The sequence below is a fragment of the Dendropsophus ebraccatus genome, chromosome 5, assembly GCF_027789765.1.
Source record: "Dendropsophus ebraccatus isolate aDenEbr1 chromosome 5, aDenEbr1.pat, whole genome shotgun sequence".
NCBI lineage: Eukaryota > Metazoa > Chordata > Amphibia > Anura > Hylidae > Dendropsophus > Dendropsophus ebraccatus.
This window is the reverse complement of record NC_091458.1, coordinates 16,956,193-16,973,446: the sequence shown is the minus strand read 5'-3', so window position 1 is coordinate 16,973,446 and position 17,254 is coordinate 16,956,193. Positions and strand designations below refer to the sequence as shown.

At 47.1% G+C, this 17,254-nt stretch overlaps 1 protein-coding gene across 1 annotated transcript in view; it reads left to right on the top strand.

Moving 5' to 3' along the window:
• YAP1 (Yes1 associated transcriptional regulator) overlaps nucleotides 1-17,254 on the top strand; it is a 37,061-nt gene that overhangs the window by 5,158 nt on the left and 14,649 nt on the right. The window contains exon 2 of the mRNA XM_069972894.1: nucleotides 7,270-7,520. Coding sequence (XP_069828995.1) covers nucleotides 7,270-7,520 — 251 coding nt within the window. The remainder of the gene's footprint in view (nucleotides 1-7,269; nucleotides 7,521-17,254) is intronic.

The following is a 17,254-nucleotide window of genomic DNA, read 5'->3' as shown; positions in this document are numbered from 1 at the left end:
GTAGGGAACCTCGGCTCTCCAGCCGTTGCAAAACTACAACTCCCATCATGCCTGGAGAGCCAAGGTTCCTCTACCCCCGGTCTAAGGGATATGTTGGAAGCTGCATTGAGAGTGAATGGTGGGACAGATGAGCTGCTCCATTTGCTTGGGGAACAAGGGACCCCCCCATTCTTGTGAGCGGTGGAGGACCCAGTGGTTGGACCTCCACTGACCGGCTAGTTATCCCCTATCACCGCAGGTTTGATGACTTGACATGACTTATTTAGGCCTTTATACTGAATGTTTGTCAGCTGGGGAGGTTTATAGCGCTGACCTGTAGCTGGATTCTGTTGCCACTGGCAACCAATCACAGCTCAGCTTTCATTTTACCAGAGCAAGATGAGACGTGAAAGCCGACCTATGATTGGTTGCTATGGGCAACATAGACTGGTCCAGACTCTAACCAGTGAGCTTGTGGACCATTGGGCACTTAGGTCTGCTTTGGTTAGCGTTGGATTTGGGGGGAGATTTATCAAACATGATGTAAAGTGAAACTGGCTCAGTCGCCCCTAGCAACCAATCAGGTGGGATCCTATTGGTTGCTAGGGGCAACTGAGCCAGTTTGACGTTACGCCATGTTTGATACATCTCCCCCATAGTGTATACAGAGCTGTGACTCATAAAAGCTATACGTCCGGGTGACATCTTGACACACTGGAAAAATATGTTCAGCTTAAACTTTTTTGAGAACAGTAGATCATTGGAAATCTATTACGCCCTACCCTAGTTGGGAGACCACCATACACCTTTTACTGTCATTGGGGATCACCCAGCTTTAGTATTAGGTGTAACCCTTAGAGTTCTGATAAATGAGGCCTAGTGTTTTAGGCCGTGTTCTCACCTGTATGGTGTGACTGCAGTCATTTTAGTCAGGGACACACCACTGAGGTAGAGGCCCATAGACTACTGTGATACTGTGCCGCCATATAGTGCCTCCATATACAGCATTCAGATGGATATATGCGTAAAGCGCCTTATGGGATAGCGTGGACTCTAGAGGGGGGAACACTGGTATTATGACATGAAATGGGACATGCCACAGTGTTTAGAGTTATATGGTGGATATAGGCCTCTTTGTACAATAGTAGGTATGGTGACGGACAGATATGGTGGATATAGGCCTCTTTGTAGAATAGTAGGCATGGTGACGGACAGATAGTGGTTGTAGGCTTCTTTGTAGCATGGTGACGGACAGGTATGGTGCATATAGGCCTCTGTGTAGAATAGTAGGTATGGTGATGGACAGATATGGTGGATATAGGCCTCTTTGTAGAATAGTAGGTATAATGACGTACAGATATGGTGTATATAGGCCTCTTTGTAGAATAGTAGGCATGGTGACGTACAGATATGGTGTATATAGGCCTCTTTGTAGAATAGTAGGCATGGTGACGTACAGATATGGTGTATATAGGCCTCTTTGTAGAATAGTAGGCATGGTGACGTACAGATATGGTGTATATAGGCCTCTTTGTAGAATAGTAGGCATGGTGACGTACAGATATGGTGGATATAGGCCTCTTTGTAGAATAGTAGGTATAATGACATACAGATATGGTGGATATAGGCCTCTGTGTAGAATAGTAGGCATGGTGACGTACAGATATGGTGGATATAGGCCTCTTTGTAGAATAGTAGGCATGGTGACATACAGATATGGTGGATATAGGCCTCTTTGTAGAATAGTAGGTATGGCCCCGTAGACTTCTATTTTTGATCAGTCAGGGCCTGAATGTTCACACCATGACTGACCAGTATTATAAGCAGGAAGCTACCGCACTCTTCTTACTCTACTTTGTGTCCAGGTAAGCTAGACATCCCCAAAAACATACATTTTGCATCTGTCTTGACCACATGAAGTGAATCGGGGAGCAAATCTGCTAAGCGCACACTTTATTCCGCTTATTCTCCTGATCTTTCGAGGTTTGAACTCTCAGATCCCAAGCGATCAAAGGTTCTGATATGTTGATGAGGTATCTAGTTTTTGAAATGACAATAGGAATCAATATTCCTATTGTTAGGGTGTCCGTAGGATACTGTATGTATTTTCTCGGTTCTGATCTCTCTTCTTTTTAGGAGAACAAGAATCCCCTACCCCTTTAATTCTACCTTGTAGCTCCCATAGGCGGACATTCATAGTAAGGTGGTACATGTGTAAACTGCAGACAATTAAGGGAAAATAAACAGGAAATTACATATAATCGCCTCGGTCCACAAGGAGATGGGTTACAATGGCAGCTAATCTGGAACTTTGGCCCCTGATTGTTTGAACAGCTGTGTTTGACTGGGGGACCACAAACCTATAGGCTGTAGAGTAGATACCCCAGATCTCCTCCCATTGTGTATTGAAGACTTCAGTGTTTGGGGTTTTTTAAATGTTTTTTTCATACAAAACCTTTCATACAAAAACAGCCAAGTACAGTGACAGTGCCCCCCCCCCATCTGTCCAATAGACATTGAATCGAGGGGCAGGATGCCTGTTTGTTGGTAACTTCATTGGTGATCCTCTCTGTAGTTGTACACTAAGGAGGGATGGGGGACTAAAAGGGCATTCACACGTTCTGTGAACGGACTCTAAGTACGGACACTCATTATGATGCCGGGACCACAGAAACGGTTTAAATGTTCACGCTATTTATTGACACCACGTCAGTACAGTAGCACAAACAGAACAGTTTTGGAGCTTCCGACTTAATGAAGGCTGATGGCAGGAACTCCAAACTCTGTTCTGTGGCCCATCGTCTGTAGATGCCCCTATTACACCGGGTGACCAAGAGGAGCAAACAAGCGATGTCAGCGCTGTGGCCTGCTCCTCTTTCCCTGCTCGATGCCGTCACTATTCCGCTTGTCGGCTGTGAGAGGGTGAGTACAGGGGGGGCTGCCCAGGTAAGCACTTGATCGTCCAGGCAGCCTATAGAGGATAGCTATTCTACGGAGCGACGTCAGCAGATCGCTGCTATATTACTTGTTTGTCTTTCAACATGTTGAAAGACAAAAGACGGCAACGATCAACCAACATCCTTCATGTCAGCTGATCGTTGCCTTCTATTACACAAGACTATTATCAGCTGTAAAGGCCGAATACGGCCGTTAATTGTTTCATGTAATAGACCCTTTAGTTCTAGCGATTGTGCAGGTCCCAGTTAGGCTAATACTGGAACAGAATGGCCCCCCCACAGCACAGTTTAAAGGGAACCAATCACGCCGAAATTGCCCCCATTGATAAGGAAGCGTGCTGGTACATCAGCCAGCACGCTTCCCAAACATCCCCCTGTCCCCTCCGTCCCCTCCGTCCCCTCTTTTGTTAGCCCGTAATCTTACTTTTGTGATGTCCTGCGCCGTATGCTAATCAGCCCCAAGTAGTCAAGGTGGGCTGAACTAGTCAAGGTGGGCTGTACTAGTCACGGTCCTGGGCGCTGTAATCACGCCCAGAGGGGCGTGATTCAAAGACCTTCGCTCCGCCGACGTCATCTCTGGGCCGCGTTCACGTCGGCAGCGCGCCGCATTTTTCGCATGCCGCGCATGCGCAGTACGGCGGGAGAAGACGCTGACGTACTGCGCGTGCGCGGCGTGCGAAGACGTCGGCGTTGGAACGCAAGCGCCGCCGACGTCTTCCGCACGCGCAGTACGTCAGTGTCTTCTCCCGCCGTACTGCGCATGCGCGGCATGCGAAAGACGCGGCGCGCCGCCGACGTGAACGCGGGCCACAGATGACGTCGGAGGAGCGAAGGTCTTTGAATCACGCCCCTCTGGGCGTGATTACAGCGCCCAGGACCGTGACTAGTACAGCCCACCTTGACTAGTTCAGCCCACCTTGACTACTTGGGGCTGATTAGCATACGGCGCGGGACATCACAAAAGTAAGATTACGGGCTAACAAGAGAGGGGACGGAGGGGACAGGGGGATGTTTGGGAAGCGTGCTGGCTGATGTACCAGCACGCTTCCTTATCAATGGGGGCAATTTCGGCGTGATTGGTTCCCTTTAAATATAATTTCATCCCGGACAACCCCTTTAAGTCTTGGCCTTTGCTCGAATTAACCTTATGTCTGTTACTTATAACACGGCAATGACCGATCCTTGCGGAACTTGATAGGTTACGATGGCGTCTGTCAAGTTTCCCTACTTAGTGGCTCTGTGGGGTAGCTTTCTGGTATATAAGATCTAACCAGATCGATCACTTTGGTTGAATTCTCTCACATTTGTGCTTTGGTGAATGCGGGTAGTGGTAGATGGAGGGTTGGCAGGGTGTGCTGGCACCACCTTGTTTGTATTGCGAGGAACCAGCCAGTTTCTTCTTAGTAGTAGACATGTTGGACCCTTAGGGAGGAGCGCTCATTTTAGTGTTTAGATCCTGAGCTGTACTTATGCCGCAGGACTTATACAGCAAGCAAGTCAGGACCTGCCACCACCATTTCGGTGAAGTCTGCAAAATCTCTTCCCAGTTCTACCAGTGATAATACTGGCAGCTCATATGATATTACCTAGACTAATATATCTTTTCAAGGTGTAGTGAGGAATCCATGGGTCTTGGTACACAGCCAACCTTTTTGGGGCACCCACCACCTCAATAAGACTATAGGTAGTGTGTGTCTCCACCACTTCAATGAAACTTTTGGTGCCACGTAGCTAAGTGTCCAGTAGACTTCTACCACTTGGGTTTTGACGCCAAAATTCTTCTCACCCCCAACATCAGATGGGGAGGGGAGTCTGCAGTCCTCTATACACGTTGGATAGCTGGCTAGTCCTGCAGAAATTGCTGGAGTCGGCTGACAAATCTAATGTACTTGTAGGTCTTTAGATCCACCCAATCTGGAGACGAGTGAGACAAAAGTGGCCATGTTTTTGTAGCACTGGATAACCCCTTTAAGGTACACATCAATCTTTTTGCGCAATTCTGGCATATTTAGTATTTTTTTACAGGGCATTAAATTGTACGCATCATTTATGAAGCAGTTTGTGCTATTTTGAAGCGGTTTGCGTCGGCTGCTCCTTTTTGGAAACTTTTTTTGCTTGGAGAGGGTGTGGTTTAAAGGGGTTGTCCAGCGAAAATCTTCTTTCAAATTAACTGGTTTCTGAAAGTAATATAGATTTGTAATTAATTTACATCTATTTAAAATTCTCAAGTCTTCCCATACTTATCAGCTGCTGAATGTCCTGCAGGAAGTGGGTGTATTCTTTCCCGTCTGACACAGTGCTCTCTACTAACACCTCTGTCCAGATCAGGACCTGTCCAGAGCAGGAGAGGTTTTATGGGGATTTGCTACTGTTCTGGACAGTTCCTGACATGAACAGAGGTGGCAGCAGAGAGCACTGTGTCAGACTGGAGAGAATACACCACTTCCTGCAGGACATACAGCAGCTAATAAGTATGGGAATACTTGAGAATTTTAAATAGATGTAAATTACAAATCTATATAACTTTCTGAAACCAGTTGTTCTGAAAGATTTTCGCTGGATAACCCCTTTAAGTTAGCACTTTATGCCTCTTATGGCTCTCTATAGTTAGACTGTGACACTGTGGTTGCTGTAGTTCAATAACCTTGATTTTTGTGGTTTCATTGTCATAAAAGGTGAGAAAATAAAGTATAACACGATTGCTGTATGTTTCCCTGATGGCAGCAGGATTTGACATCCCGCTGGTACCTTCGGCGCGCTTCCTTCCCTCTGGTGCAGTTTCCTGTATGACGGTATAACTGGTATTGTCTAGAGAAGCGTTCGGGCTCATTCAGCAGCGGTAATGCTGCCAAGGATCGATATGGGCTCTTCAGAGTAGAGAGTTCCCAGAATTCATTGCTAGCTCATAGCTGGATTGATGGCTACTCCTGTCTTCATTGGTCAATTTCATATCCTTACGTCTTTCGGGTTGCATTTTTCTGCCTTTCAAGTACAAAATGGCCTCATTTGCTGGCCCTTATCGGTCTTAAAGTGTCACTGTCATTTACATTTTTTTTTTTTTGCAGAAATCAATAGTACAGGAGATTTTACGAAACTTTGTAATTGGGTTTATTAGCCGAAAAATGAATTTTTATAATGAAAAAGCAGTTTGAAGCTCTCCCCCCGTCTTCATTGTTTTCTATGGAGAGGGGAGGGGTGGAGGGAGATGAGGCACCAAAACAGGACAACAAAGAGTTAATTTACAGCTACATCACCGGGCTATCTCCTCTGGAGTCAGCACTGACCTCTCTGACCTCTGAATACCGGCTTTCACACAGGTCCCACTGTGTAATCCTTTGTTCTCTGCTGGTGACTAATCTCCCTCCTCCCCCCTCCCCTCTCCATAGGTTACACAGGGTCCGACTGATGTAAAAGAGTCGAGATTTCCTGATAATAAGCAGTGAATGAGAGAGGAGGGAGGGGGGGGGGGGACTGGGAAAAGTCTTTTTGAATGCAGATAATGGCAGATTTGCCTAATAAACCCAATAACAAAGTCTCTTTAAATCGTCTGGACTATTGATTTCTGCAAAAAAAAAAAAAAAAAAAAAAAAAAAAAAAAATATATATATATATATATATATATATATATATATATATATATATATATATATATATATATATATGGCAGTGACACTTTAAGGTCCCCATACATGTTCCTATAAAGTAGGCCGTACCCACTGATTTTGGCCCAACCAGGCTACTGTATGTGTATTGGGACCTCCAGCATACGTTAGGGGAGAGAATCGGGCAACTTATATTTCAACTGCCTGATCCTTTAGCTCATGGAATCAGAACAGATAACAGTTGAAATAAATCCTGCTTGATGTTTTTCTCTGTTGGGAGGCCACCACACACTAGATTGGGTTGTAGGCTGCTCCTGTCAAAATCAGCAGATTTGGCTGACCGCAAAACAGGTTTTATGGAATCTTACACTGTCTTTTATTTACCGCCTGTTTTTTCCCCTTAAAGGGTGCCTTTTACTACGGTCCTAGGTACCAATCCACATGCAGTTGCAGCTGGCACGGGTTGCCAAGACCCTGTACCGGTCTAGTTCAGTGCACAGGCCTTCTATGTAAGGGGCTTGTGCGCAGAACTCAGCCAGCTTTAGTTGGATCTACAGTAGGCCCGATCTTTCGGACCACAGTGAAGGGTACCCTTTAAATGCTGAATGTTTCCATAGGAATGGCTTTCCTATCTGAGAGATTAGCCTAACCCTATGACCTGGTCTATTGGTGGATTTGCATTTTAACTCTATATATCCCAGAAGAAGAGTAACACCTTTGCCTCCTCACAGGCCAGCACGGACGGTGGATCCGCGGGGGCGTTGACTCCTCAGCATGTTCGCGCTCACTCCTCTCCGGCCTCCCTGCAGCTTGGTGCCATCTCTCCGGGTGCGCTCTCTCCACAAGGAGTGGTTACTGGCCCAGGACCCGCCACCCCAAATCCTCATCTTCGGCAGTCGTCTTTCGAAATTCCGGACGATGTCCCCTTGCCCGCCGGATGGGAAATGGCCAAAACTCCATCGGGACAAAGATATTTTCTAAAGTGAGTCACTCTCTAATGCCTATTTAATTTTTATCTACTTCTATACACATCGGGGTTGTGATGTTGTATTTTTGCACTGTTATACCTTCACCAGTTATTAGTTAGACGTTGAGGAGAGGCACCTGGGCCTGTATAGGGTGCAGTGATCTAGCTGGGCAGTGCCAAGGTGTGATGGACCTCACCAGGATTGTACAATACTATAATAATAGACTATGCAAATGACTACTATTATAAGCTATATATAGTTCCTGGACTGTGTGGAGTCCTTACCTCTGACTGGTCTATCGGGCCTATGAGCGTGATGCTTGGCCCGCTGTCAATGGTGCTCCGGGTGGAGCTGCGACATAGGGACATTGTAACATCTTATTATTGGCCGGCCATATTTATACTTTCTTAGAATGTCAAGTTGTTGAACATGTAGTGATTAAGTAACAGCATAAATGCAGAATCTATAATTAGTCTACCCAGTCTCCTCCCTTTCTAGTCCAGGGTCACATGGTGGGTTTGGCCGTGATACGTGGCTTACGGCCAAAGATAATCAAGTGTAACGAAGGTGAATGGGGACCGATATACAACAGTCACAGGAAAGGGGAACCTGCCAAACTACAATTCCCATGATGCCCAGAAAACCAAAGCTGTGGACGTACAGGCATGATGGGAATTGCAGTGTTGTAACAGCCGGAGGGCCACTGGTTCCCCTTCCCTGCCATTAACGATGGACATCTGGTTGGAACCCAACCCCCATCGTTGTCTGCTGTTTAGCGCCACTATATAATCAGCCGCGTGAAGATGCATTCCTTGTCTTAAAGTGGTTGTCTCCATTACTGTGCAAACACTGTAGCTGAAATCCAGCAACATGTCCGCCACCATGAAACAGTTGGTAAGCTGCCTGTGTTGGCATAGACCGTGAGGTAGGTGTTGAAGCAGAGTTGGTGGAGAAGGGGGTGATGCTCAGTGGTTGGTTACCTGATCAGATTCTTGTGCTAGAGGATAACTTTAAATCTTTGGATAACCCATAACTAAAACCTTGGTGGGACTGGACAACCCCCTTTTTTAAGGAGCTGTCGCGCCCCCCCCCCCCCACACACACTCTCATATATACCCCCACCCTCCTATATACACTTGTGTCTGACTTTCTCCTCCTCTAGCAGACCCCCCCCCCCCCCCCCCCCCCCCCCCCCCCCCCCACACACACACACACACACACACACACACACACACACACTCTTCTATATACACTTTGGCAGACCGGCCCCCACTCTCCTATATACACTCGCAGCTGACTTTCTCCTCCTCTAGCAGACACCTCCCCCCCCCCTCCCCCACTCTTCTATATACACTTTGGTAGACCGGCCCCCACTCCCCTATATACCCCCCCCCCCCCCACTCTCCTATATACACTTGTGTCTGACTTTCTCCTCCTCTAGCAGACCAGCCTCCACTCTCCTATATACTCCCGTCTGACTTTCTCCTCCTCTAGCAGACCCCCCCCCTCCCCACACACACTCTTCTATATACACTTTGGCAGACCGGCCCCCACTCTCCTATATACACTGGCGGCTGACTTTCTCCTCCTCTAGCAGACCGGCCCCTCACTCTTCTATATACACTTTGGCAGACCGCCCCCCGCTCTCCTATATACACTGGCGGCTGACTTTCTCCTCTAGCAGACCGGCCCCCCACACTTCTATATACACTTTGGCAGACCGGCCCCCCCACTCTCCTATATACACTGGCGGCTGACTTTCTCCTCTAGCAGACCGGCCCCCACTCTCCTATATACACTTGCGTCTGACTTTCTCCTCCTCTAGCAGACCGGCCCCCACTCTCCTATATACACTTGCGTCTGACTTTCTCCTCCTCTAGCAGACCGGCCCCCACTCTCCTATATACACTTGCGGCTGACTTTCTCCTCCTCTAGCAGACCGGCCCCCACTCTCCTATATACACTTGCGGCTGACTTTCTCCTCTAGCAGACCGTCCCCCACTCTCCTATATACACTGGCAGCTGACTTTCTCCTCCTTTGGCAGACCGGCCCCCCACTCTTCTATATACACTTTGGCAGACCGGCCCCCGCTCTCCTATATACACTGGCGGCTGACTTTCTCCTCTAGCAGACCGGCCCCCCACTCTTCTATATACACTTTGGCAGACCGGCCCCCCACTCTCCTATATACACTTGCGTCTGACTTTCTCCTCCTCTAGCAGACCGGCCCCCCACTCTTCTATATACACTTGCGTCTGACTTTCTCCTCCTCTAGCAGACCGGCCCCCCACTCTCCTATATACACTTGCGTCTGAATTTCTCCTCTAGCAGACCGGCCCCCCACTCTTCTATACACTTTGGCAGACCGGCCCCCACTCTCCTATATACACTTGCGTCTGACTTTCTCCTCCTCTAGCAGACCGGCCCCCCACTCTCCTATATACACTTGCGTCTGACTTTCTCCTCTAGCAGACCGGCCCCCCACTCTTCTATACACTTTGGCAGACCGTCCCCCACTCTCCTATATACACTTGCGTCTGACTTTCTCCTCCTCTAGCAGACCGGCCCCCACTCTCCTATATACACTTGCGTCTGACTTTCTCCTCCTCTAGCAGACCGGCCCCCACTCTCCTATATACACTTGCGTCTGACTTTCTCCTCTAGCAGACCGGCCCCTCACTCTTCTATATACACTTTGGCAGACCGTCCCCCACTCTCCTATATACACTTGCGTCTGACTTTCTCCTCTAGTAGACCGGCCCCCCACTCTTCTATATACACTTTGGCAGACCGGCCCCCACTCTCCTATATACACTTGCGTCTGACTTTCTCCTCTAGCAGACCGGCCCTCTCTCTCCCCCCCCTTTGAGTACCTGTAGAAGAGCCCATATTGATCCTTTCCTCTCTGTATCTTCTCGCACTGCCCTGGTTTCCTTATGAAGGGCTCATGTTTCACCTAGAACAATGAGGAGCCTTAGACTGTAAAGTACACACAGGTCTGGCAAAGTCGTATGCATGAGCGAGAGCGTTTGTTCCCCAGCAGACGTCCTAAGTCAATGATTGAATGGGCCGCTGGCTGTGAGGGATCAGACCTGATGGAGAAAAGGCCTGGATATAAACTAGGTTGTTAAGCAAAATAAAGGCTGCTTTCTAAATCTCTGCCTGCTGTGGGATCACATGCTGACCTGCCGGGCGGCTTAACCCTTGCTGGTGCGGTGGAAGTTTACAGCATCAATGCGGTTAGGGGAAGCTATCTCCGACAATAGGTTGTCATTGAAACGGAATCCCAGCAGTGTGGGAATCTGCAGCCCGGGTAAGTACTGAATCTGTCTCTTAACCTGAACACTTGCGCCTTCTTGCAACTTGGACACAAAAATATACATCAGCATAATCGCGGTTTATAAAAAATTAGTCGTAAGAATATGTACCGTATTTTCTGGCGTATAAGATGACTTTTTAACCCTGTAAAATCTGCTCTAGAGTTGGGGGTTGTCTTATATGCCGGAGTCGTGTTATAGGGCAGAACTGGAGAATGTGTGGTCGCTGCATACGATGAGGGGCTCAAGAATGGGCGTGTCCCCGCCGTAAGCGGCAAACGTATGAAGGCGTACAGACTCTGGGTACGGGAAAAAAAGATATGGTAGAGCACACTGCGCCCAGACAAACAGGCCTCTTTAACCAGTCTTGCCCGCCCCTGTATCCTAGCGGTATTACTGTATGGTACCTCCTTCTCTGATTCTTAGATCTCGTGCCTGCGCACGCTGCTTCAATGCAATCCTCAGCAGCCAGATCTGAGAGGCAGAGAAGGAGGTACCGTACAGTAATACACCTAGAATAATAGGCTTTTTGATGCTTTGTGTTGCAGATCCATTTAAAATGCGAGAAAACTGCAGCAATTCTATGCAGATACGCACACTTTATTTGTGGTGCTGCAATATCTGTGGTGATGCAGGTTTAAAATTTAAAGGTGAAGTCCGGCCACGGGAGAAATGCTTTAAACAGCAGGGGCGTGGGGGGAACATAAACTCCTTTCCAGCGTAGGATCGGCGCCCCAGTATCTCCAGCAGAGCAGACGTCACCGCCCGGCTGATGGACTGGCCGCTCAGCCATTGGTTGCCTGGGGAGGGACGCTGCTGCAGTTGCTGATTGGTTGAGTGGGCTGTCCATCAGTAATGATATCACAACTTGGGGATAATTCTTTCTGGCAGGGGTCCCATGCCCATCGTGGGCATGGGGAGAGGCTTGCTGCTTGTTTTTCTTCCCCTGCCGTCTGTCACATTTTTTTAGACGACGACTTCTCCTTTTTAGTGCAAAGTTTTTTTTTTTGTTTTTTTTTTTTTTGCTAAAGCAGCTTCTGATTGATGTCTATTTTCTATGGGGATTTGCTGCTGCTCTGGACAGTTCCCGACATGGACAGAGGTGGCAGCAGAGAACACTGTTAGACTGGAAAGAATACTCCACTTCCTGCAGGACATACAGCAGCTGATAAGTACTGGAAGACTTGATCTTTTTTAATAGAAGTAAATTCTAACTTAAAACCAGTTGATTTAAAAGAGAAATATTTTTTGCTGGCGTACCCCTTTAAGGAGAACCTGTCAGGTCCCTGGGGTTTCATAATCTGGTTTAGGGACCTGAGAGATCAGGACAAAATCTGAGCAAAACAGCATCTGAGTGGTGTTGCGATTGGTCAGGTGTCCAGGCCGTTTGAGACCCAGAGGACGTGGCAGGTTCTCATTAAGATGGTGCTGATGTTTCGCTGTCCGTCCCCCATGTCTTCCATCTCGGCCCCTGGTGACGTCCCTTTATTGCACGGCGCAGCTCCGGTCTTCCTGGTTTTCCCAGGATGTAGTAGTAGTTACATTGTGACAGCTCATTTCCTGACATGGTCTCAGTAAATCTGTTGCGATGTCACCATGACCGCAGTCATCAGCGTAATGTGCTTGTTTGTATCCCTATAATGGTCAGGAAGTTTTATGTGTTTATAAGATACTTCCTGTATAAATCTCCCCTCTTACTGGTAGAGACAAGAATCCTTTAATTGAAGATTAATTCATGGAACTTTGAGGGCCAGTTTGGTTTATTGCAGGTTTATTTAAATGTGTGCTGAGCTCACCGATTTTAGCCGTATCAGCTGCCCATCTTGTGTATGGGGCTCCCTACTCTTCCTCCGAGGTTTAGGATTGGGCATAATGGATTTCATCTGCCTGATTTCAAGAAGTCAGGGATGTAGCACAGCTGCCTACCTCCCCTCTCCCAATTGAAAACAGACTGGCAATACAGTAAGTCTGCATGCATGAAATTGTGGGAACCAAAGGTTACCATCCTGTTTATGCCTTTATCTACTCAGCATTGCCATTCTGTAATCGGGGAGAGATATCTGAAAGTAAATACGACCACCCAGACTACAGAAGTGGTCATATTTTATTCAAATGTTACAACAGTATGGCAGTAGATGACGCCTTTAAGACCTATGTACTATACTATATGCAAAAATTTGGGGGAGACATGCCTTAAGGTCTATGTCCACCCTCACTGCATTTTTATTTTCTTTGCATCTAAGTAGGAGCCTTTTTTTTTTTTTTTTTCTTCTCCCCAAAAATTTTTTACGGTCTCCATGGTTACAGACTACAAACAAATCCTGCGTAGTCAGATTCAGCAGTGTGTTGTACACAGGACTAGAGATGAGCGCAACTCAGCAGGGAGTCCAATTGTTCGGCATTCGAATACCAGTTGCTCAAGAAGTGGGATGCATTGGCAGGGAGTCTGGGATGACATGGATGTAGCCTATGGCCTCATCTGTGTTTCCTGGACTCCATACCCTAGGGCTGTATCCAACTTTAGTCACTGGTATTCAAATGCTGAACGATCAGACTCCAGTAGCCTAAAGGCCCTATGACGCTCAACGATTATCGGCCTTACCAGCCGTTCAGGTCGATAATAGTTTAGTGTAACAGCGCATGTTGAAAGGCCATGGTCGGCCTACATGCATGATGTCGGCTGATCGTGGTTTTTCAACATGCTGAAAGATCATGGTGTGTGCAGTGACGTCTGCTGCGTATCACTCCTCACCACTTAAGTGGGCAGCCCAAATGATCTAAGGATTGTTTGGGATGCCCAATACTTCCCGCTCCTCCCTGCTCACCCTGTGTGTGTGTTAAAGCACAGGCTGCAAGCTGGTTATGAGGAGGAAGTGAGTGCTAAGCTGACAGGTCGCCGCTCAATTCCCCTGAAAAATTGTGCTGTGTAATATACAGCCTTTGGCCAAATTTTCCAATGTAGCTAAATCTGCCCCTTGGAGTATATGTGTGATGGTACAGGCGTGTAAGAGATGGGGCGAGGTTATAACCTCACAATCAGTCAGGGCTGCAGATAAGAGCGGACAGAAGCCTTGTGTACTCTGAGTTCTGTCTTCTATATGTGACAACTTGCAGGTTCCAATGTTGATATAATGTGGTTTTCCTACTTTCTGTCCTGGGAAAACAATAACTTTAAACAAAGAGATAGTGGAGTGTATTGATCCTGTAAGACTGTTTATACAAGCATCCATTAGCCCTGTTCACATGGCGTTAATGGCCTCTGCTTGGTGTGTATGCCGGGAAAAGCTCTTGCGGCACATGGAGGTCTGGATCACAATGCTTTTTGGTTGAGATATACAATACTGGGCCCTGGCCATTGGGCCATTGCAAAGAAACTGGGTATAGAATAGCATCAAAAACATCCTGAGTAGTTGGAGACCATTATCATAGTGTGAACAGTACCTGACTGAGTGTGTCCTCTAGATAAAAGGATGAAGAATGGTCCAAAGTCTGTCTATGGTGCACATACAGCTTGTGTCTGGATTTGGCAAGTTGTACGTGAACATACCTGACCCTCTGCTACCACAAGAGATGCAGCTAAGGCTTTTTACAGTGGTGTTTCCCCCACTGCCCATTGAAGTAAACATAGCTGATCTGTTGGTGATGTTAAGGTGCCGATATGCATTAGACCAGAGTTGACTAATGGTGGTCTTGATTAAGATTAGGGATGAGCACATCCTCGCATGCGATCGTTCGTCATTTGAATACCGGTGGCTGAAGAAGTTGGATGCTGCCCTAGGGAGTCCTGTAAAACATGGCTACAGCCTAGGGCAGCATCCAACTTCAGCCACCGGTATCAAAATGACAATCTGGCTTGAGCATGCTCCAGCTGCCCTCATCTCTAGAATGGACGATTGCTTGGAAGATATATCAATCCGGGAACAGTCGTTAGCCGTACACTTTAATAGTGGGTTGATGGGTGAACGGATTTCGTGTGATGACTGACCATTTCACAGATGGAGCCATGTAATTGGTGGCATGGGGCGAAGGACAACCAGTCATTCTGGGAACGTTCAGAGATTCCTTCCTCAATGATAGATTGTTCGTTCTTTCGTCCGGCTAGTACCCGAAAACAATATCCCCGTAGAGCCACTTTCTTATCCCACCAAATATTTCACTTGGCAAATTTTTACTTTTTCCTTAATCGACCACGTTCGTAGACTTATATTTTGAAACATTTGGACATTGGACACTTCTTCCTGCAAGGTCTGTCTTCTATCTCTCCAAGAACCAATGGTTTGGGAAGTTGAGTTTCAACATGTCCAATCCTTACATTCCCAACCTGATCTCGGGGAAGAGTCGGGGGTTCACCAATATAACTAGTGTCGAATGGAGATGCCAAACTGTTTGGTTTGGCAACGTTCTCCAAACCCGAATGTTTGACGTTTGACTCCCTAACGATGTATCAAAGTTTTGCAGCTGCGCGGAGTCCTGAAAAGCATGCATACAGCCATAGCCTGTGTCCATGTTTTCCGGGACTCTCTAGGGCGGCATCCAACTTCTGCAGCAGCAAGGAGTCAAATGCGGAACACTTGTATGGTTCCTGAAGACGGACTTTCTGTACATCCTGAGCTGGTTAATCCTTGTCACATTATTTTCGGAAAGGGAGCTCTGCGTTTTGTTTGCCCTGAGTCCTTTTGATCTTATCTGGAGTCTACAGAGCCCTTCTATCTCAACCCGAAATTGGCAGTAAAAGTGCCTATCCATCACCTTCCAAATGGCAAATATCCCCCCCAAGTTTGTTTATCCTGAAATGTGAGTCAGGTCGGAGTCATCCCCGGGGATCAGGCCTGTGGCACTCCATGATCCTTAGTCAGCCCGTGACTCATCCAGAGCTTCTTTCCTTCTTTCACCTTCTTTGCAGACGCTCTACCCTAATTCCCGGCTTCTCGCAGGATGGAAGTGAGCGTTTTGGAAGATGTAATTACATACGATCCATATTGTGTAAGCCTATGGATTTACAGACCACTTCAGCTAAACCAGCGTATCACGTGGGAGAGTGTCTGCTCCTTCCATGACTGTTCCGTTCCTATCAGGTTGTTCGTATACGTTGTTCTTGGCAGAGCTTTCAGGGAACGTTAGTCTGCAAACCTGGTTTTGTTTTCGGGTGACCTATATGTAATATTAGTATACTGGTTCTGACTCTGAGACTCCTTTACCGCCATTGTACTTGCTATGGAAGTTGTAATTGGAGGCGAATGATGACCATATCCATATTCTAGCTGAAAGGTATCAATTGTACAGCAATGATATCCTTCCCTATAACCATTATTGGCTCCATAGTGTCTATAGCACCGTATTATGGGGGCCGCCACAAAGCCTTTATGGATTCAACTGGCTGTAGTAAGAGCTTCTGTTCTTACTGAGGAGGTGTTGCTGAGACTCTCGGTGCATGCCGAGAGGAGTTAACTTTAAGTATATCCAGGTTCATCCAGACCCATACTCTATTTTGGATTACCGGTGGCTGAAGTTGGATGCAGCCCTAAGGCTGTCTGGAACATACTTAGCGTTCACTCATCTTTATTCATCACCCTTGCACCCTTGACTAACATACAAGACTTGGTGCTAGAAACCAAGCAGGAAGGGTGGGGGAGAGAGGAGGCATACATGTTGTGTCTCAGTGCTGCCTCCTTGCTCAGGACATGATGTATGGCAGACACATTCTGTTTAAGGGAGGTATTGTTTGTTGCGCCATTACGTGGGCCGACAGCGAGTGGGCAAGTGCCGGGGAGCTGCGGTAGGGGCTCCTTGGGTGGGAAGCCCATAGGAGATGGCGGCGGTCTACTGATTGTTGCTATCAAGGTCGTTTCTCTTTCAACATGTCGAAAATCAAGGATCAGCCGACATTGTGCATGTCAGCTGATTGGTGCCTTTTATTAAACAAAGCAGTTTATCGGCCAAATACGGACGATAATAGTTTTTTATAATAGGGCCTTAAAATACTTCGTCTGGCTGTTTCCTGTAAGGACAAATTAGGGAGAGAATGCACATGGTCATTGCTTTTTCAGGCTGGATCTACCAAAATTTTTTTTTCCTTTTTAACTATTCTTCTACTCCAGAATGAAGTATACAACTTGTATACAACTTGCCACCTGTATACAACTGTTCTGAGGTTCTTGTCCCCCCCCTCCCCCCATTGTAGACCCCCTACACCATCTTCGGTGGGCCTTTAATACTTTTGCTAATATGAGCGTTTTTGTTTTGTCTGAGAGCTAATTTGCATACTGTTACCCAAGGTGCATTGCCTGGAAAAAAGGTCTCCTTAATGGGTGGCAACATCCAGCCCCGGGTTAGTGTAAATGTATAATTACACACAATGAGTGGATTATTTTTGTTTAGATGTTAATGTTAATGTGTTTAGGTCTCATTGGTGGGAGGTGTGTATTAGGTG